We start from the raw sequence: 20,689 nt of genomic DNA, 5'->3' as shown, positions 1-20,689 counted from the left end.
TTTAATTAATCTGAAATGATGCAGCACCTTGACCCTAAATATAGCTTTAAAAAACCCTTCCATCCATGCACATTACAGTATCAAAGAGGAGTGATTTGCACAGATCAGGAGGTATTTATATATATATATATATTTTGCATTCAAGGTGATGCTTTAATGGCATTAAAAACACAAAAAAAGGAAAAAAAGCAAAAAAGCAGACATACTGTATGTACAAAGAGGCAAGAGCACAATCAGAAGAGACTTGAACCATTTGCAAATGCTTCTAAGTACTAAACTTTCTCAATTCTACCTTATTCACATTATCACAACTACTTCTCTTCGAGCACAGTGTTTTGTCACTGACAGAAAAAAGACACAAAAACAGACGACGACAACAACGACGACGACGAGTGGATTCAACACAAACTCACACACACACACACACACACACACACACACACACACAAACACACACACAAACACACACACGAGTCGATATGTGTGAAATGTGTGCCAGACATGATGATGCTCGCTACGCTACGTCAATGATTGGGTGGAGGTGAGATGGCGGGAAATACGGTGCACAAAAAAGCATATATCCTTTTTTTAGAGAGAGAGAGATAGAGAGAGAGAGAGAGAGAGAAAGAGAGAGAGAGAGAGGAGGATAAAAAAAAAAGATTGAATCTATTCATTTACCCTTGATCTCATCAAAGCGATGCCAACAAAGCAGGATTGCCGCTGAATATATTAAGAAATGGTGTGATAAAGGAGAGCATTATGTCGGCACATGGTGCAAAAAAAGAAAAAACAACACGAGAAAAAAAAGGAAAAAAAAAAGAGAAAATGCTGGCCTGTCTCCATGCAGAACTGACTATATTTATCAAAACTGGTGTGACGTTGTCAGTTTCATTGACACATGCAGTATAGCGCCACTCATCCACACTGAGCACTGAGTAGCTCAACCTGAGTGTGTGTTATTCAAGGTTGGACTGACATTCAGAGTAAAAGAGAGAGAAGGAGAGAGAAGAGAAAGAGAGAGAGGAAGAGAGGGAGAGAGAGAGGCTGGAATAAAGGAGGAGAAGGTGAAAAAGTATGGAGAAATTGAGGAGGGAAGGAGGGAGGAAGGAGGAAGAAACAGGAAGTGGATTTGTTTCATATTCATTCTCTGTTGGGAGTGAGCTCCGAAAGAGAGAGAGGAAGAGAGAGAGAGAGAGAGAGAGAGAGAGAGGAAGAGAGAGAGAGGAAGAGAGAGAGAGAGAGAGAGCGAGAGAGAGAGAGAGAGAGAGAGAGAGAGAGAGAGCGAGAGAGAGGAAGAGAGAGAAAGAGAGAGAGAGACAGGCTGGAATAAAGAAGGAGGAGGTGGAAAAGTATGGAGAGATTGAGCAGGGAAGGAGGGAGAGAGGTGGAAGAAACAGGAAGTGGAATGGAAGTGTTAACGTGGAGGAGGAAGAAGAAGAAGAAGAAGAAGAGGAGGGTTGTGGGTGAGTATGAAGGGGGGGGGGGGATGAGGGGTAGCTTTTCATATTCATCTCTGTTGGGAGTGCGCTCCGAGAGAGAGAGAGAGAGAGAGAGAGAGAGAGAGAGAGAGAGTGAGAGCAAAACCACGGCTGCTGGAGCGAGGCCGAGCCGACATGAAAGGGGAGAATGATGGAGCAGAAACAGGGAGCTTGTCAAAAGGAGGGCAGCAGCAAAAAGACGAGGGCAACGAGAAGGAACACAAGGAGAGGGGAAGGAGAAGGGGGGAGGAGGAGGAGGAAGAGGAGGAAGAGGAGTGGGGGGGGGCGATCAGTTTAGGAGAGAAAAGAGAGAAAAGAAAAGGAGAGAGTCTGAAGGTGGCAGCATTTAACCTGAGTCCAGTTCAGACATCAACCTGGTAGTTTTTAAGGCTTTAACCCCCCCACTCCCCCTCCCCCCTCCAGCAGCCACATACAGTGACACAGCACTAACACACACACACATACACACTTACACACACTTACACACACACAGAGGTGCAAACAAACCCGTCCACCCGGAAACAACAAATCTACTATCCTTAAGTTCCTACAATGGAGCCGGTGAAGTGAGGCGCAAACAAAGAAATCACGAACCCCCCCCCCCAAAAAAAAACACAAAACACACACATATAGATTTGAATCTGACATAAAAGCACAAAAACACACACACACAAACACACCCACACACACACACACACACACATACATACAGTACATGCACACACATATACAGTGCGTGTATCACAGCATGGATGATCGGAGCCACACGGTGAACAGGAAGTGAGGTGTTCAAATGACAAATGGGGGGGCGCAAGGGGGGTTTGGGAGGAGGGGGAGTGGTGCATCGACAACACAGCATGGTTACTGTAGTAAAACATCATGATGATGACGATGACGATGGTGGTGGTGGTCATGTTTTCGGCAACTGATGATGGTTTCGGTGGCGGCGGCGGTGGAACAGGAAGTGGTGGTGGTGGTGTGCCAGGATCATGGGCGACAACACTGGTGATGGGTAACGATGAAGAGCGTAAGAGGACGTAGGCAGGCGTTGGCCCCTCCCAAACCCCGGCGTCGGACCCCTCCCTTCCTCCCTCCCTCCCCTCCTCCCCCCCCAACCCCAACCTGAGTGGCTGCGGCGTTACCTGGGCTGGCCAACGCTCCCAGGGAGGCGGCGTTGGAGGACAGGGGGTTTGCGGTGGAGGGGCTGGCTGAGTTTTGGGCCGCCGCCGCTGCCGCCGCTAAAGTGGCCAGGTTCTGCAACTGCAGAGCACTCATACCTGGAGAGAGGAGCCAGAGAGGGTGGTGTCAAACCTGGGGGAGCGAGGCGAGGCGAGGCGTGGCTGAGGCTGAGGCGTAGCGTTGGGTTGCCTGGCTCGGACCGGAGGACAGAGTACCAGAAGATAGTGCTCACCACGAGTGTGTTGTCCGATTGATGAGGAAGTGTGTGTTTGTGTGTGTGTGTGTGTGTGTGTGTGTGTGTGTGGAAATGTTGTATTTATGTGTCTGGAAATGTTTCTTATAACTTGAGACAATCTTTTTTTCTTCTCTCTCTCTGCTGTGGAGAGTCTGTAGTGTGTGAAAGCAAACAGCACAGAAGCTGATTTTGCTAATAAGTCCCAAATGTGTGTAAATCAGTAAAAGCAGCTGTTGTAGCTGTTTAGCTTTGGTGCTTTTCTCTGAGGCTGAGCTACTCTGGAGGCAGAAGTAATCTCTGTGATTTAGTTAAACTTACTTTTTTTCCCCTCCCTTGTCCAAGCAGCTCTTGAGGAAAAGCTCGGAGGAGACAGCTGTTTCCTGTTTCTTTTTGTTGTTGTTGTTTGTTGAGGACTGTTTATTTGTATTTATGCGATTTGTTTTTGGGCAGAGCTCCATCTTTGCTCAGCTTAGTCATGCACAAACATCTGAATGCTGTAAAAGCTGTAATATTGGACCATGTTTAAAGCCTTAAATGTGTATCATAAAATGCATACATACACTTTTAGGTTATGGAATAATGAGGCTGTCATTAATTTGGATACTTGAGACAAAATATATAATAAAACTTTTCAGACTTTCTCAACTTTTTATAAAAAAAAATAGAAGTAAATTTAGAACATTATACACTAATAAAGACTTTTTTTGGTTAAAACTATATATATATATATATATGTAATAATTTGATGTTAAATTGCTAGCAATAAAATCTGATATTAAATACGAGAATACAACAAAAAACACATTTTAAGCTTTAATTAACCTTCCTGTCGTCCTCCCATCTGTTTTGACCGTTCCTTCTTTCCTCTCTTCCTTCTGTCCTTCCTTCCTCCCTCTTTCTCTCTTTCTTTCCTCCCTCACCTTCCTCCCTTCCTTCTTTCCTTCCTTCCTCTTTTCCTTTCTCCCTTCCTTCCTCCCTCCTTCCTTGTTTCCTCCCTCCCTCAGTCCTACCTTCCTTCCTTTCTTCTTTCCTCCATCCTTCCTTCCTTCCCTTCCTTATTTCCTTTCCTTCCTTCCCCCTCCCTCCCTCTCTTCCTTCCTTCCTTCCTTCCTCCTGGCCTTCCTTCCTTCCTTCCTCTCTCCCTCCCTCCCTCCCTCCCTCCCTCCCTCCCTCTCTCCCTCCCTTCCTTCCATGACTTGAGGACAACAGGAGGGTTAAGGAAGATAAAAGCCTGAAAACCTTCATGACTTATGATCAAAATTATTAAACTACAGACTAAATATTTATGTTGAACTGAAGGTTGAACTCTTCTCTTCATTGTTAATCTGCTCGCCTCTAATGAAAGCCTTATTAATGACTGCATGCCAACACCTAAATGATGGCGAGGCAAAAGCTATAAAACACCTTTTTACGAAGCAGGTGTGTGTGTGTGTGTGTGTGTGTGTGTGTGTGTGTGTGTGTGTGTGTGTGTGTGTGTGTGTGTGTGTGTGTGTCAGTATAAAAACCTCATGAAACAGAATCAGTTGGTCTTACCGCAGAAGAAGCCTCGTCTGACTCATGAGCTTTGTTAGAGTAACACAGGTTAAAGGGTGTGGACACTGTCAATGTGAGGTGTATGTGTCGTATATACAGTCTGGATGTATATACAAGTACCATGGGAATACACACACACACACACACACACACACACACACACTCGCACATACGCTCACACACACACACACACACAGAAAAATAGACACACACACACACATACACACACACAAACAAGACACCATGAAGAAGAAGAAGAAGATCCGTCTGGTTTGACACCGTAGAGCAGAGGCGTCAAACATGAGGCCCGTGGGCCAGAACCGGCCCGCTGAGGGGTCCAATCCGGCCCACTTTCCTTCCTGTGTCCTTTTCCTTCCTTCCATCTGTCCTTCTACCTTCCTTTTTTCCTTTCTTTGTTCGTTCGTTCCCTTTTTCCTTTCTTTATTCCTTCATTCCTGTCTTTCTTCCATCTGTCCTTACTCCCTACCTTACTTTTTTGTTCCTCCCTTTCTTCCATCTGTCCTTCCTCCCTTTCTTCCTTTTGTTCTTCCTTCTTTCCTTCTTTTCTTCCTTCCTTCCTTCCTTCCTTCCTTCCGTCTGCCTTTTCTTCCTTTACTTCTTCCTTCCTTCCTTCCTTCCTCCCTACCTTCCCTTTTTCCTTTCTTCATTCCTTCCTTCCTGTCTTCCTTCCATCTGTCCTTACTCCCTACCTACTTCTTTCCTTCCTTCCTTCCATCTGTCTGTCTGTCTTTTCTTCCTTCCTTTTTTCCTTCCTTCCATCTGTCCTTCCCTCCTTCCTTCCTTCCTTCCATCTACCCTTCCTCCCTTTCTTCCTTGGCCCTTGAATGAAAATGAGTTTGACACCTCTGCCGTAGAGAATGATTAGAGGTTGTAACATCCAAAAAACCCCCAAAAATACATATAATAATAAAGAGATTTCCTTAAAATCAGACAAACAGCAGCAGCCAATGACAACAGATGGCTGGATTCATCGCCGGGATTCACAGTTCTGATTAGTTGATTAGAACAAAACAAAACAAAACAAAAAAAAAAAAAAAAATCCCTCCAAAAAAAACCAAATGCCAGTTTCTGAATGTTTTGTTTCTAGGTTGTTGTGACAATTTGCTTCAGCAGGAAGTGTGTGTATATGTGTATGTGTGTGTGTGTGTGTGTGTGTGTGTGTGTGTGTGTGTGTGTGTGTGTGTGTGTGTACAACCGCACCGAAGCCAAAACCAATCTCTCTCTTTTTGTGTGTTTTTTTATAAAGCAATCCTCTCCAATTTTCTACAATACATCAAAAAAACCTAAAATGGATTTGTGTTATTTTGCGACGCAAGGTGAGAATAAAACAGCCGTCATTCACACGCTCAAATGTCACACTAATTCAGACCATGCTTGTCTGTTTTTATGGTGTTTTTTAAAAAACGAGGCATCACACGAGCCAGACGAGAGGTGGTGTAAGTGCTGCCTGTTCATGAGCAGTGTTGGGAAGTAACTAGTTACATTTAATTACTAAATAAATGTAACTGGATATAAAAGGAAGTTACATCTGAAGTCAGACCTTTAAGATTTTCCTCAGGAGGGTTTTTTCCTCATTTTTTAATATTTAACTGAATACATATATTGCTGTTTTTAATTCTATAGCAGCCATAGAACACAATCTGTATCTATAGCAACCATAGAACACAATCTGTATCTATAGCAACCATAGAACACAATCTGTATCTATAGCAACCATAGAACACAATCTGTATCTATAGCAACCATAGAACACAATCTGATCTGATAGACCTTTAAGATTTTGCTCAGGAGGGTTTTTTCCTCATTATTTAATATTTAACATGTTACTGAATGGAAAGGAAAGGAAGGAAGGAAGGGAGGACAGAAGGAAGAAAGGAAGGAAGGAAGGAAGGAAGGAAGGAAGGAAGGAAGGAAGGAAGGAAGGAAGGAAGGAAGGACAGAAGGAAGGAGGGAGCATTTACTAACAGTTGAAAACATTGGTTATAAAATTAGAAAAGTCATCAAATGTAATAAGTTACATTACTTTGATGAAGTCATTGAAATAGTTACATTACTTATTACATTATAAACAGAGTAACTAGTAATATGTAATCAATTACATCTCCATAGTAACCTTCCCAACGTTGCTCATACAGACTCATCCTCAAAGCTCTTTATCTCCTTTTTTTTTTTTTTTTTACATTTAGCTCTTTATTTATCTTCTTATTCTTCTGTTGCTTTTTGTCTTTTTTGCTTGCTTCTTTTCCTTTTGAATTTCATTTTGCTTGTTCTTTTTCCTTTCTTTTCCTCTCCATCATCCTTCCTGCTTCCTTTAGTCACTTCTCTGTTTCCTTTCCTTTCCTTTCATTTCCATTGTCTCTTTCCTGCTCTCTTTCTTTTCTCCTGTTTGTTCTTTTTCTGCCTCTTCTCTTTTCCTTTTCTACAATTTTCCTCCTTTACTGTTTCCTTTTCTTTTCTTTGTCTTCTTCCCTCCAATCTCCAATTTCTCTCCTGCCTTGTCTCTCCTTTCAATTTACTTCCCCACCTTTCTTCCTCTTCTTCTCTCATCCCTCCCTTTCCCATTCTCCATTTCCCATCTACCCTATATATTATTATTACATTCTGTCTTTCTTCTCTCTTTCAACAATTTCTCCTACATTTCTTTCTCATGTATCATTCTCTTTTTACTACTTTTCCTTTCATTTCAATGCCCTTTTTCTCCACTTCCAATTTATCCATTTTCTCCTCTTTCTTCCATTTCCTTTTTATATATTCCTTCTTTTCTTTCCTCTCTTTTCCTATGATCTTGTTTTTCTTCTTTGCCTTTTTTTCTCCTGATGACAAAGATGACTCTACAGCATCTCTCTCTCTCATCTCACAACCTCTTTTCTCCCCCCTCTCCCTCTCCCTCTCCCTCCTCCTCCTCCTCCCCCCTTCTTTTTCTTACAGCAGCTCTACACCAATTCTTACTTGCATTTGTCAAAGGCTATCTCTCTCTCATTGAACATACATTTTCAAGACAGTTATAAGGAGAAAGGAGGCAGGCGGGCAGATAAAAATAAACTGGGGGTTAGAAGGGGGAATAAAGTAAGGGATGAAGAGAAAAGAAGGCATAAAAAAGAAAGAAAGAAAGACACTATGAGACAAACATAATCTACTTCCCACATCAGAGTCGGAGTATCCGGGCTGTGCAGATGGTACGCGAGTGTGAGCGTGAACGACCGCGAGTACATATGTGTGCATGGGTGCATATGTGTGTGTGTGTGTGTGTGTGTGTGTTTGCGCTCCATGCAGTCGGAGCCGGGCTGGCGTTAGCTGCGTTTAATTGAATGCTCATTGGTGTAATTGAAGCCTCTCAGCTCTGCAGCTCCCCGTGTTAAAGACTGGGACCAGATGTCATTCAGCTGTCTCACATCTCCTGCCAATCACTAATGCTCACTCTCGCTCTTCCTTTTTTTCGCGCTTTCTCTCTCTCTCTCTCTTTCTTTCTGTCTTTCTCCCTCTCTCTTCCTCTCTCTCTCTCACAGATGGAGGACCAACAGATCTCCAGATTCAGACACCGTTAGTCACCCTTGCTTCCAAATCCGAGAGCCTATTTTTCAGTGTGAATATAATATGTGTGTGTGTGTGTGTGTGTGTGTGTGTGTGTGTGTGTGTGTGTGTGTTCGAACTCAACAGCAGAATTGGCAAAAAAAAAAAAAAATTGAAATCAGCAACAACAGGGGAAAGCAGGAGGAAAACGACAAGAGAGAGCTGTTGACTTATAAGAAGAAGAAGAAGAAGAAGAAGAAGAAGAAGAAGAAGAAGAAGAAGAAGAAGAAGAAGAAGAAGAAGAAGAAGAAGAAGAAGAAGCTCTCCATCACTCTCCAAATCATCCCTTTTTTAAAAAATTTCTCTGTCAGTTTCTTTTATTCTTTTATCCCCCCTCCCCTCCCCTTGTGTCAACTGACTAAACAGCGTTTAATTGAGGGCTGACACCTCACGAGGGATAGAAGAAGAAGAAGGAGAAGTAGAAGTAGGAGAAGAAGAAGAAGAAGCTCTCCATCACTCTCCAAATCCTCCCTTTTTTAATTTCTGTCTGTCTCTGTCAGTTTCTTTTATTCTTTTATTTTCCCCCCTTGTGACACCTCACTAAGAAACCTGCCAAGGGATAGAAGAAGAAGAAGAAGAAGAAGAAGAAGAAGAAGTAGAAGTAGGAGAAGGAGAAGAAGAAGAAGGAGGGAGGTGTAAAGGTGAGATGAAGTAATCGTGTGATTCAAAGAGAGGTGGGAGGTGTGAGAGTATTTAAAAAAAAAAAGGAGCTTAAAATAAATAGAGAAGAGAGGAGAAGGTGGCGAGGAAGAAAAGAGAATTTTAAGAGAGAGTTTTAATGGAAAGAAAGGAAGTCAGATGATGATGATGATGATGATGATGATGATGATGATGAGAGTATCCACATGTCTCTGGAAGTCTTAACTTTCAATTTAACCTTCCTGTCGTCCTCCCGGGTCAAATTGACCCCGTCTGTTTTGACTGTTCCTTGTTTCCTCCCTTCCTTCATTCTGTCCTTCCCTCCCTCCTTCTTTCCTTCCCTCCTTCCTTCCTTTCTTCCTCCCTTCCATCCTTCCATCCTTCCTGCCTTCCTTCCTTCCTTCCTTCCTCCCTCCCTCCCTCCTTCTCTTTTTCTTTCCTCCCCTACCTTCCTCCCTTCCTTCTTTCCTCTGTCCTTCTTCCATCCCCCCTCCTTCCTTTCTTTCCTCCCTTCCTCTTTTCCTTTCTCCCCCTCCTTCTTTCCTTCTTTCCTTCTTTCCTCCCTCCCTCCCTCCTTCCTTTTTTCCTCCCTCCCTCCTTTCCTTCCATCCTTCCTTCCTTCTTCCTCCCTTCCTTCCTTCCTTTTTTCGTCCATCCTTCCTTCCATCCTTCCTTCCTTCTTCCTCCCTTCCATCCTTCCTTCTTCCTCCCTCCCTTCCTTCCTTGACTCGAGGACAACAGGAGGGTTAAAGCCTTTCTTAAACCCAGAGATGTTTTTTTTTTTTATCTTCTTCAACATTTAATAGGAGGCTTCTCTGTACGCTCAAGGCTGAGATTAATACAGAACTGGGTTAATACAATATGCATTTTTTATTGCATCAGCTCCACTTAAGAGAATTGGACTGTCCCAAACCACTTTACTCCTTATTTTCATTGTGTCCTTTTTTCTTATTCAACACCCTTAAGATTTGGAAACTTTCATTCAGAAGCAGAAGTTTGTTTGCCCCTTTAAAAAAAAAAAAAAATGGCTTTAAATTTCAAATACATTAAATTTGGCTTTGAATTTTCCTTTAACTTTGCAGATACTCTCAAAAAAAAAAGAAAAAAGGGGGGAAATAAATAAAGGAGGATGACAGATGACAGATGACAGACCCTCCACAGTGGGAGAGCAGTAGATGGCGCCAAGATACCCGCTAAAAAAAAAAAGGAGCTGACTTTTAACCATTCTCTCCACCCTCCCCTCCCTCCCTTCTTCCCCCTCCCTCCTTTTTTTTTTTCTTTTCTTCCCTCCTTTCTGTGATTCATCCATCCCTGACAAAGCCTCGGTGCTACTGTTACACGCCCAGGGCACAACTCTTGTCTGGCCTCATTAAAAGATCAAGACAAATCTTAGCAACAGTTAATAAATCTTCAGGGCAAAAAAAGATCTCTCTCTCTCTCTTTCTTTTTTTTTTCTTCACTCCACCATGCGAGTTCATCTGTTATGCTCTTTGGTCCTCTTTTAGAAGTCTGTGAATAAAATAAAATAAAAAAAACAACAAAAAAACTGCAACAAAGAGTCCGTTGCCGCGGTAGATCGCAGGATTCAGAAGAGTTTTTTTTTTTTTATCAATTGATTTTATTTTTTGACTCACCGGCCATCTGCTGGATCCCGCTGAAGGCTCCTAGGTTACTGGAGGAGGTTGCCTGCTGAAGCAACTGATGGCAAGAAAGGAAAAGAAAGAGACAGAAAGAGACAGAGAGGAAAGAGGAGAGACAAAAAGAACAAGAGGAACAGTGTGAGTTGGGTGGAAAAGGCTTAACACATGTCTATAAAACGCTACGTAGAGAGAAAAAGCTCCCAATGAGTGATTTAGCAAACGTGGGTCTTTGCATCAGTGCTCGATGAGTAAATGAGCTGTTAATGTAGTTTGATCTGTCTGCTCTAAAAAAGCCAGCGCTGTTTGTATTCCGCCATGATTCTCGCAGACAAGTTGAGCATGAAAGCTCTAATCTAGCTGACTAATTAGATTCCCAAAAAAACAAAAGTGGAATACTGATGCTGTCAAAAAGAAAAAAAAAAGAAGAAGAAGAAGAAGAAGAAATTCATCCTTCAAAGACTTGAATTAACAGCAAATTAACATCTTGTTTCTATTGTGTGTGTGTGTGTGTGTGTGTGTGTGTGTGTGTGTGTGTGTGTGTGTGTGTGTGTGTGTGTGTGTGTGTGTGTGTGTGTGTGTGTAGAATAGAGCTTAATCTTTTCATAACAGTAAAAGAAAGAGGATTGAAAGAGCAGACAAATATGGGTGCCCAATTCAAAATTCACAAAACACTTTTTTCTTTTTTATCTCCCAGTTTTTACCCCCCGCCCTCCTCCTCCCCCTATCTTCTCCCTCCCTCCAAAAATAAATCAATATCCAGTAAAAGGAGGGATGTTTGCCTGAGCTCTGTTCTCCCTCTTTGCAAAGACAGGTGCAAATTACACTTAAGATCAAACAAATTGAGAAAGATGTGTATTTTAAAGGGGGGAGGGAAGAAAAGAAGAAGTGAGGGGGAGGATGGAGAGGGAGGGGGAGGGGTTGTTAATTTAAAAAAAGTGAAAAGCAATGAGCAAAAAAAAGCCAAAACTTGAAGAGGTGAGGAGGCCTGAGAGTGACGAGGAACAGGGGGACGTCCAGGAGAGATGAAGAGGGGTGGAGGATGAGGAGAGGAAGAAAATGAGATTTCTGAACCTGGTTTAAAACTAAAAAGATGCTCAGATGCTGCAGTGGGGTTTCTCCATACTGTCCCAAATCAGCTTGTTTAATACAACAGAAAGACCTAGGACACAATTAGTGAATAAAAAAGAAATATTCACTCATTATTATTATTAGTATTATTATTAGTATTATTATTATCATAGTCTCCAAATATGCAGAATAATACAGAAGTCCAATGAGAGTAAAGCCTGTCTCCTGCAAATACCAAATCAGGTTTATAATAGGAAGGAAAAGTAATTATAATATAATAGTAAGACTTTTTTTATGTGCATTAGCAAATATTTGTCTATAAAGTTCAACATTCATGCACTGTAAATAAGTCATACAGTAGGTGGATGGACTGTAAATACTATTATTAAAACACTTTGGTTAAAGGAAGTGAAAACATCCTCTTTTATTTTGGTGACTTTTGACTTTTCCCAGTATTTAACCAATATGCATCATTTCCACCTGAAGTTTAACAAAGTGCTTTAAGTTTAAATAACCATAAACACATAAATAATAGTTTAGTTGCTACATATTGACTGTATTGTCCTAATTTTTAACTTGTGTGTGTTTTTAAATCTCTTAATTCTAGTATTGGTTTAAAAAGGTATTAAGGATTTGGTCTTTCTCTATTGCTGTTTTCATTCTTGTATATTATATTGTGTATCAGATACAGTAATTGCATTGGTAATATCTTTGCACTGTCACTTTTTGCACTAACCCTAACCCTTTCTTTGCATATGTATGTGTGTATGTGTGTATCATATGAGCTCCTGGATGCCTTCATTTCCTTCAGGATGAATAAAATATCTATTGTAGACAAAAGTCAGTGAAAGGTTCACCTGATATGTAACATTACGAGTCATATTTTTTCCTCATTGTGCTGCTTTAAAACCTAAATAACACGTAGGTAATGTGTGTAAATATGTAAATATAGAAATAAGGTGAATATAAGAGAGTTTATGATTTAACTCAGCTACACATGAGACTTTCAGTGCTCTACAAATTAGTAGAATATAAATATAATTTCTAGGAGGCAGAGATATAACAAGCTAAAAATAAACCATATTGATTTTTTGGTGTTTTTGGTGGTCTGATCAGAAACAGGATTAACAAAACATGATGATGAGATGTTCTCTAATTACTGTAGATTACAGTTTGTTGTCTCTGGCTTTCTGTAGAATAGACAACTCCTAAAAAATCCAACACTAAATTTAAAAAAACTCTTTTATTCTTTCTTACATTGGCAGCTTCATCTGTATTATCTTGCCTTTAAAATTTGAAACTTCCTACACTTCATTCCTTCAAATGTTTTAGCTTTTTTTTTTTTTGGGGGGGGGTTTGAACATAAACTAATATCTTCTAGCAGAAACCTCATTTTCTCATCATACCACAAATCCAACGACGAGGATGATGGAGGAGAGGAGCGATGGCAGGGTTAAAGGAGGAATTAAAGAACAAAAAAAAAATACAAAAAAGGGTGGAGGAAGAAACAAGAGGCCTGGTGGGGATTTTTTTTTTTATGTTTTTTGGTGGGGGCACTGACTGCGGTGGCGGTGGCCATGGGGCTGCAGTAAGGGGTGGAGGAGGAGGTGATGGTGCAGGTGGGCGACGCGGCGGCTCTCCTTACAGCCAGATACTGCGGAGTGAGTCCGCCCAGGCCCGTCAGGCTCCCCCAGGTGGTCGCACTGTTGAGCTGCTGCATCTGCTGCGCCAGCTGCTGCTGCAGACGCCGCTGCTCCTTGTCCTTCTGCGTGTCGGCGAACTTCACCACGATGGGGGACGAGCAGCCCTGCAGGGAGGAGGAGAGGAAGAGGAGGAGGAAGAGGAGGGGGAGGGGAGGAGAGGGGAGAAAAAAGAGAGAAGACAGTTGAATAGATGACAAGGAGATAAAAGGAGAAGAGAGTAAAAACAAAAGGAGAGAAGAGGAGATAAGAAGGAGGCGAGAGAAGTAAAGAGGAGAGAGGTTGGATGAGAAGATGAGAGGAGGAGAGGAAGAGAGGAGAAGAGATAAGGAAAAAAGAGAGAAGGTGGTGGAATGGATGAAAAAGAGATAAAAGGAGAAGAGAGTAAAACAAAAGGAGAGAAGAGGAGAAAGAAAAAGGGAAAGAGGAAGAGGAGATGAGAGAATTAAAGAGGAGAGAGGTTGGTTGAGAAGATGTGAAGAGGAGACGAGGGGAGAGGAGAGGAGAACAGGAGAGAAGGAGTTATAGATGGAGAAGAGAGGAATAAAAAGAGAGTAGGAGAGGGGAGAGAAAAAATGAAAAGAAGAACAGAAGATGAGATGAAAGGAGAGGAGAGGAGAAATGACAAGAAAGAGTAGAAGTTGGATGAGAAGAGGGGAGGGGAAAAGAAAAGAAGAATCCAGGAAGAGGAAAATTAGGAGCAAAAGGGAAGAGAGAGAAGGATGAGAGAAGTAAAAGAGTAAAGAAAAGCAGAACAGAAATGTAAAGAAAAGGGAAAGTTGAAGAAAAAGAAAAGAGGAAAAAGAAAAGAGGAGAGAAAAGGAGAGTCAGTTTTTCTATTTTTTTGCTTACTAACACTCTTAATAAAGTCCAGAAAGGCAGATAAACGCACAACTTTCTCTTCTTCTACTCTCAATTAAAACTGCTTTGTAAAACTCTCACAGACACACACACACACACACACAGTGACACAGGACACACATACACACACACACACACTAACACACACACACACACACACTCAGAGTCACACAGGAAACTTGACTCTAAAGCCAGTGGGGCTTTCTTCTTTCCCCCACAAGGGCTTCAGTTATCTCCGAGTCCAGAACGGTTTCACCAGAAACAGATTTCCCGAGTTCTCCAACTATTTCATCATCTCATATGAAGAGAGACTCGATGTGTGTGTGTGTGTAAGTTAGTGTGTGTAAAAGAGAAAGAGAGAGAACGACTGAAAAGAAAGACGAAAGAGAGAGAGAGAGATATTAGGATGACCAAAAAAAAAAAGAAAAAAAAGAAAGAGAGAGAGGTTGAAAGGGCAAGAGGAAGATTTAGAGATTTGGACGAACATAAGAGGTGTGTCTAATTGACTAAATTTCTATTCCACAGAGGTGTAGTGTGTGTGTGTGTGTGTGTGTGTGTGTGTGTGTGTGTGTGTGTGTAGGTGTGTGTGACATGAATGAACTGACTCAAGGTAGGTAACATATTGGACATCCAGGACACACACTTACTAACAACTACATGAAAGAAACAGAGAGAGAGGGAGGGAGGGAGAGAGGGAGGGAGAGAGAGAGAGAGAGAGAGAGAGAGAGAGAGACATAGGGAGAGAGAGAGAGAGACACTGAGAGAGAGAGAGAGAGAGAGACAGAGACAGAGAGAGACACTGAGAGAGAGAGACAGAGAGAGAGACACTGAGAGAGAGAGATAGAGAGAAACACACACAGAGAGAAAGAGAGAGAGAGAGAGAGAGAGAGAGAGAGAGAGAGAGAGAGAACCCCAAAACACAACAATCCTGAAATCTCCAGGTGGAAGTTGCAACGATTCATAATCTATCACACCACACCATAAGTCACACGCCGCAATCAAAGCCTAACTAGGGGCAAATCCGCTGGAAACAAAAGGCAGTCTGCCAGAGGAGAAGAAAAAAAAAAAACCTTTTGATTGAAACATTTAGTTTGAGGCACGATCGGCGCTCTGCGGGAACAGAGGGGAGGGGGAGAGGCGAGGGGAGCGGAGGGATTTGGCTACTTTTACAGCTAGTGCGACAAAGCAGAGCTGGGAGCTGTGCTAGTATGTTAAAAGTCTATGTGTGTGTGTGTGTGTGTGTGTGTGTGTGTGTGTGTGTGTGTGTGTGTGTGTGTGTGTGTGTGTGTGTGTGTGTGTGTGTGTGTGTGTGTGACAGGTGTGAGAGATCAGTGCAAACGGTGTAAAATCCCAGGAAGGAAGGAAGGAAGGAAGGAAGGAAATGAGGGCGGAAGGAAGAAAGGAAGGAAGCAAGCAAGCAAGGAAGGATGGAAGAAGGAAGGAAAGGAGGAAGGAAATGAGGGAGAAAGGAAGGAAGGAAGGAAGGAAGGAAAGGAGTAAGGAGGGAGGGAGGAAGGAAGGAAGGAAGCAAGCAAGGAAGGAAGGATGGAAGGAAGTGAGGAAAGAGGGAGGGAGGAAGGAGGGAGGGAGGGAGGAAATAAGGAAGGAAGGAAGGGAGGAAAGGAGGGAGGAAGGAAGGAAGCAAGGAAGGGTGGAAGGAAGTGAGGAAAGAACCGGCCAGCCGAGAGGTCCAATCCGGCCCAGTTACATTCTTCCTCTTTTCCTCCCTTCCATCCTTCCTTTCATCTGTCCTTCTTCCCTTCCTTCCTTCCCTTCTTCCCCTCCTTCCTTCCTTCCTTCCCTTCTTCCCTTCCTTCCATCCTTCCATCCTTCCATCCTTCCTTACATCTTTCATTCCTTCCTTCCGATCTTCCCCTCCTTCCTTCCTTCTTCCTTCCTTCCTTCCTTCCTTCCTTCCTTCCTTACTGAAAATGAGTTTGACACCCCTGCCCTAAAGATTTCCACATTGTGCTGAAACATGCTAGATAACGGCATTTCTGTGCAGCTTTAATTATCAAGGAAATTAGAATACTGCGTTCGTGACAATGCTAAAAGTGTGTAAATAAAAGGAGTGAGAACAGCCTGAGGTTCAGACGATTTATCATTAGAGCAGCTGCTGCTATAATTCAGCTGTCATTAATTAAAAATAAAAAAGAAACAACTTCATGTTTTTAACCCTCCTGTTGTCCGAGGAAGGAAGGAAGGAATGACGAAGGAAGGAGGGAAGGAGGAAGGAATGAGGAAGGGAGGGAAGAAGGGAGAAAAGAAGGAAGGAAGGAGGAAGGAAGGAGGAAGGGAGGGAAGAAGGCAGGAATGAGGAAGGAAGGAATGAGGATGGAAGGAAGGAAGGAGGGACAGAAGGAAGGAAGGACGGAAGGAAGGAATGAGGATGGAAGGAAGGAAGGAGGGACAGAAGGAAGGAAGGAAGGAAGGAAGGAAGGAGGGATGGAGGAAAAGAGGATGGAAGGAAGGAGAGAACGAAGGAATGAAGGAAGGAAGGAAGGAAGGAAAGAAAGGAGTAAGGAGGGAGGGAGGAAGGAAGTATGGAAGGAGGAGAGAGAAAAGAAAGAGGGGAGATAGGGAAGAACGAAGGAAAAATTAAAGAAAGAGGAAGGAAGGAAAGAAAGAAAGAAGGAACAGTCAAAAGAGATGGGGTCAATTTGACCCGGCAGGACGACAGGAGGGTTAACAGTGTACCTGTAGGTTTGAATGTGTGTGTGTGTGTGTGTGTGTGAGCAGACAATCACTCCTCCTCTGTGGGCTTGAGAAGAGGAGGAAGAGGAGGAGGGAGAGGAGGAAGGGGGGAGGAGGGGGGGTTGATGGACTTTGTCAGCTGAATGAGCATGTCTCCTGTCTTGACGGCAGCTTGGGCCATATTTACTGCGTCTCTCCACCAGTCATTTTCCCCTCTTTATTCTGACCGGCGACAGATAAAAGAGAGGAGACGATAGACGATGGGGGAGAATTGCATTCGGAGGGAGAGTGTCAAGTCTAGAGGCCTCGCCGCCGCCGCTGCAGTCGATTCCCCTCGAGACGGGAGCTCCCTATCCCTCTCTGCTAAATATCTCATTACTCCAGCTGACACCCAGCGAGCGAGGGGAAATGCAGCCCAGAATGAGAGTCCTGCCCTGGGAGAGGCGGGCCGAGATCCAGGGGGGGCAAGATCCAGGGGGGGGGGGGGCTTTACGTACGTCTACCTGAAAACTAGCTGCACTTTAACCCTCCTGTTATCCTCCCGGGTCAAGGAAGGAAGGGAGGAAGAAGGAAGGAAGGAAGAAAGGAAGGAAGGAGGGAGTCTTCCTCCCGGGTCAAATTGACCCCGTCTGTTCTGACTGTTCCTTCTTTCCTTTCCTACCCCCCCTACCTTCTTTCTTTCCTTTCCTCCTTTCTTTCCTTCCTTCTTCCTTCCATCTTTCCTTCCTTCCGTCCATCTTTCCCTCCTTCCTTCCTCCCTTCCTCCTTCCATCCTTCCATCTTTCCTTTCTTGCTTCTTCCTTCTTCCTTCCTTCCCTTCCTTCCCTTCCTTCCTCCCTCCCTCCCTCCCTCCCTTCCTTCCTTCCTTCTATCCATCCCTTTCTTCCCTCCTTCCTTCCTCCCTTCTTTCTTCCTTTCTTCCTCCCTTCCATCATTCCTTCCGTCTTTCCTTCTTTCCTTCCATCATTCTTTCCCTCCCTCCTTCCTTCCTTCCTTCCCTTCCTTCCTTCCTTCCTTCCCTTCCTCCCTTCCCTTCCTTCCTTCCTTCCTCCCTTCCCTTCCTTCCTTCCTCCCTTTTTCCATCTTTTCTTCCTCCCTTCCATCATTCCTTCCTTCCTTCCTCGCTTCCCATCTTCCCTTTCCTTCCTTCCTCCCTTCCTTCCTTGACTCCAGGACAACAGGGCGGTTAAAGCAACACACTGAGGTTTTAATACGACTCTCGGTCTGCCGTCGTCGGTCAACTTTGACCCCTTAAATGATGAGAACATGTGGCGGTAAGAAGTGTCAGCTCCTGCCATCTGCTGCTTCCGCTCAGAGAAACAAATCACCATTGATTTTACTTCAGGGGGATTTTTAATAATTCATCATAGATTAGTAATAGCTTGAACTGTCATATATCAAACAGTGTCTGACTGTAGAGCTAATGAGCCGAAAAAGTGATATGAAACAAAAGAGCAAGGGAAGCCATGCGTTTTCACATTGTAGATCCTTTACTTTTAGCTTTACTTTGTGCTTTCTTTCTTTCTTTTTTTTCTTTTTTCTTTTTAAAGATTTATTTTTGCCTTTATTTGAGAGTAGATGGCATACAGGCCAAAAGGAAACAGGAGGAATGACTTACTGTAATTGAACCAGGGACACTTTCATTATACGGCATGCACAGTAACCATACGGGCTTCCTTCCTTCCTTCCTTCCTTCCTTCCTTCCTTCCCTCCTTCCTTCCTTCCTTCCTTCCTTCCTTCCTTCCTTCCTTCCTTCCTTCCTTCCTTCCTTCCTTCCTTCCTTCCTTCCTTCCTTCCTTCCTTCCTTCCCTCCCTCCTTCCTTCCTTCCTTCCTTCCTTCCTTCCTTCCTTCCTTCCTTCCTTCCTTCCTTCCTCCCTTCCTTTGGCCTTTCCTTCATTTTCCTCCCTTCCTCTCTCCTTCTCTCTTTCTTTCCTCCCCCTACCTTCCTCCTTCCTTCCTTCCTTTTTTCCTTTCTCCCTCCTACCTTCCTTCCTTCCTTCCTCTCTCCCCCGCCCCCTCCTAACCTTAACCCTAACCCTAACCCTCTTTCTTTCCTCCCCCTACATTCCTCCTGCTCCTTTCCTTCCTGCTCATTTCCTTCTTTCCTCTGTCCTTCCTTCCTTCCTCTTTTCCTTTCTCCCTCCTACCTTTCTTACTTTCTTCCTTCCTTCCTCTCTCCTTCTCTCTCCCCCCCACCTTCCTCCTTTCCTCTGTCCTTCCTTCCTCCTTTCCTCCCTCCCTCCTTTCCTTCCTTCGTCCTCATCTTCAAGATTTATTTTTGCCTTTATTTGAGAGTAGATGGCATACAGGCCAAAAGGAAACAGGAGGAATGACTTACTGTAATTGAACCAGGGACACTTTCATTATACGGCATGCACAGTAACCATACGGATACCGAGGAGCTCCATCAAAACACCATTTTAACTGTATTTACGGTCCGCACTTTTATCAGAAATAGCAATTAAAGGTGCAGTGTGTAGAATTTAGTAGCATTTAGCAGGACGGATTTGGCACTAATGGAATAAATTGAACCTGGAAATAAGATTGGTTGTGTTTTCTGTAGCTTAGACCATCTACATAGGGAGCCTACCATGCTGCCTCATCATCATCTTCTTCATCATCATCATCATCATCATCATGATGTACGGTAGCCCAGAATGGACAAACCAAACACTGGCTCTAGATCGTCAAGACAAGGCAAGACAGCTTAACAGTAAAGAATCTTTCCTCCCTCCCTTCCTTCCTCCCTCCCTCCCTCCCTCCCTTCCTTCCTTCCTTCCTCCCTTCCTTCCTCTCTCCTTCTCTCTTTCTTTCCTCCCCATACTTTCCTCCTCTCCTTCTTTCCTCTGTCCTTCCTTCCTCTTTTCCTTTCTCCCTCCTACCTTCCTTCCTTCTTTCATTCCTCCCTCCTTCTCTCTTTCTTTCCTCCTCCTACCTTCCTCCTTTCCTTCTTTCCTCTGTCCTTCCTTCCTTCCTTCCTCTTTTCCTTTGTCCTTTCCTTCCTTCCTTCCTCTCTCCTTCTCTCTTTATTTCCTCCCCCTACCTTCCTCTTCTCCTTCTTTCCTCTGTCCTTCCTTCCTTCCTCTCTCTTTTCCTTTCTCCCTCCTACCTTCCTTCCTTCTTTCATTCCTCTCTCCTTCTCTCTTTCTTTCCTCCTCCTACCTTCCTCCTTTCCTGTCCTTCCTTCCTCTTTTCCTTTGTCCTTTCCTTCCTTCTTCCTCCCTTCCTTCCTTCCTTTCTCCTTTCTCCTTTCTCCCTCCTTCCTCCCTTTGTCCTCATCTTCATGATAAGACAACTGTAATTTTCTGCATGTTTTGGAGTAATGGGCTTGGGTGCAATTATACCTCAAGCTGTGTAAAAACTTTTGAACAGAAGAAAGAAGAAGAGGACAACATGATGACATCACCTCCCAAACGGCACCCAAATCTTTCATGAGTCCCACGTAGATTGTTTTAACATTTAAGAAAACACAAAATGTATTAATAACAAATGACTCATATTATCCAACATGAGAATACTAATTTATATTTTGCTATTTTGCTTTAGATGTTTTTTTTTAAATTCATATATTATTGCAATATCTCGCTGTTGGTGGTGCAGCACTGATTTATTTTTGAAACTATTTCAGGAGAGATTTTTTAGCTCTCCCAACTTTCACATCTTAAGAAAAGAAAAAAAAAAAAAAAAAAGAAGCGCTCGGAGTCTCACAGGAACCTTTCTCACCAGGAGACGTTTCTACAGGGAAAACACTCCTTTCTGAAGTGTTATTTTTTGCCTGTTTCTCACATTTTCAGATGAATCTCCGGCAGGAAAACGCCAACACTTACACTTACATCGCATTTCTTCACAGCGTAAATATACACCATCAAATTTGGATCATTTTACCCTCCTGTCGTCCTCCCGGGTCAGTCAGAACCCTCTGTTCAGATTGTTCCTTCTTTCCTTTCCTCCCCCCTACCTTCCTGCCTTCCTTCTTCCTTCCTTCCATCTTTCCTGCCTTCCTTCCTTCCTTACTTCCTTATTTCTTTCCATCCTTCCGTCTTTGCGTCTTTCCTTCCTTCCTCATTTCC

At 43.3% G+C, this 20,689-nt stretch overlaps 1 protein-coding gene across 1 annotated transcript in view; it reads right to left on the bottom strand.

Annotated features, from left to right (window-relative positions):
* Positions 1-20,689, bottom strand: part of celf2 (cugbp, Elav-like family member 2) — a 255,122-nt gene that overhangs the window by 15,608 nt on the left and 218,825 nt on the right. Inside the window, exons 9-11 of the mRNA XM_053313798.1 lie at positions 12,925-13,170; positions 10,290-10,353; positions 2,621-2,755 (exon numbers count right to left, since the gene is read on the bottom strand). Coding sequence (XP_053169773.1) covers positions 2,621-2,755; positions 10,290-10,353; positions 12,925-13,170 — 445 coding nt within the window. The remainder of the gene's footprint in view (positions 1-2,620; positions 2,756-10,289; positions 10,354-12,924; positions 13,171-20,689) is intronic.

The sequence above is a fragment of the Scomber japonicus genome, chromosome 23, assembly GCF_027409825.1.
Source record: "Scomber japonicus isolate fScoJap1 chromosome 23, fScoJap1.pri, whole genome shotgun sequence".
Taxonomy (NCBI): Eukaryota; Metazoa; Chordata; class Actinopteri; order Scombriformes; family Scombridae; genus Scomber; species Scomber japonicus.
This window is presented reverse-complemented; position numbering and strand designations above follow the sequence as displayed.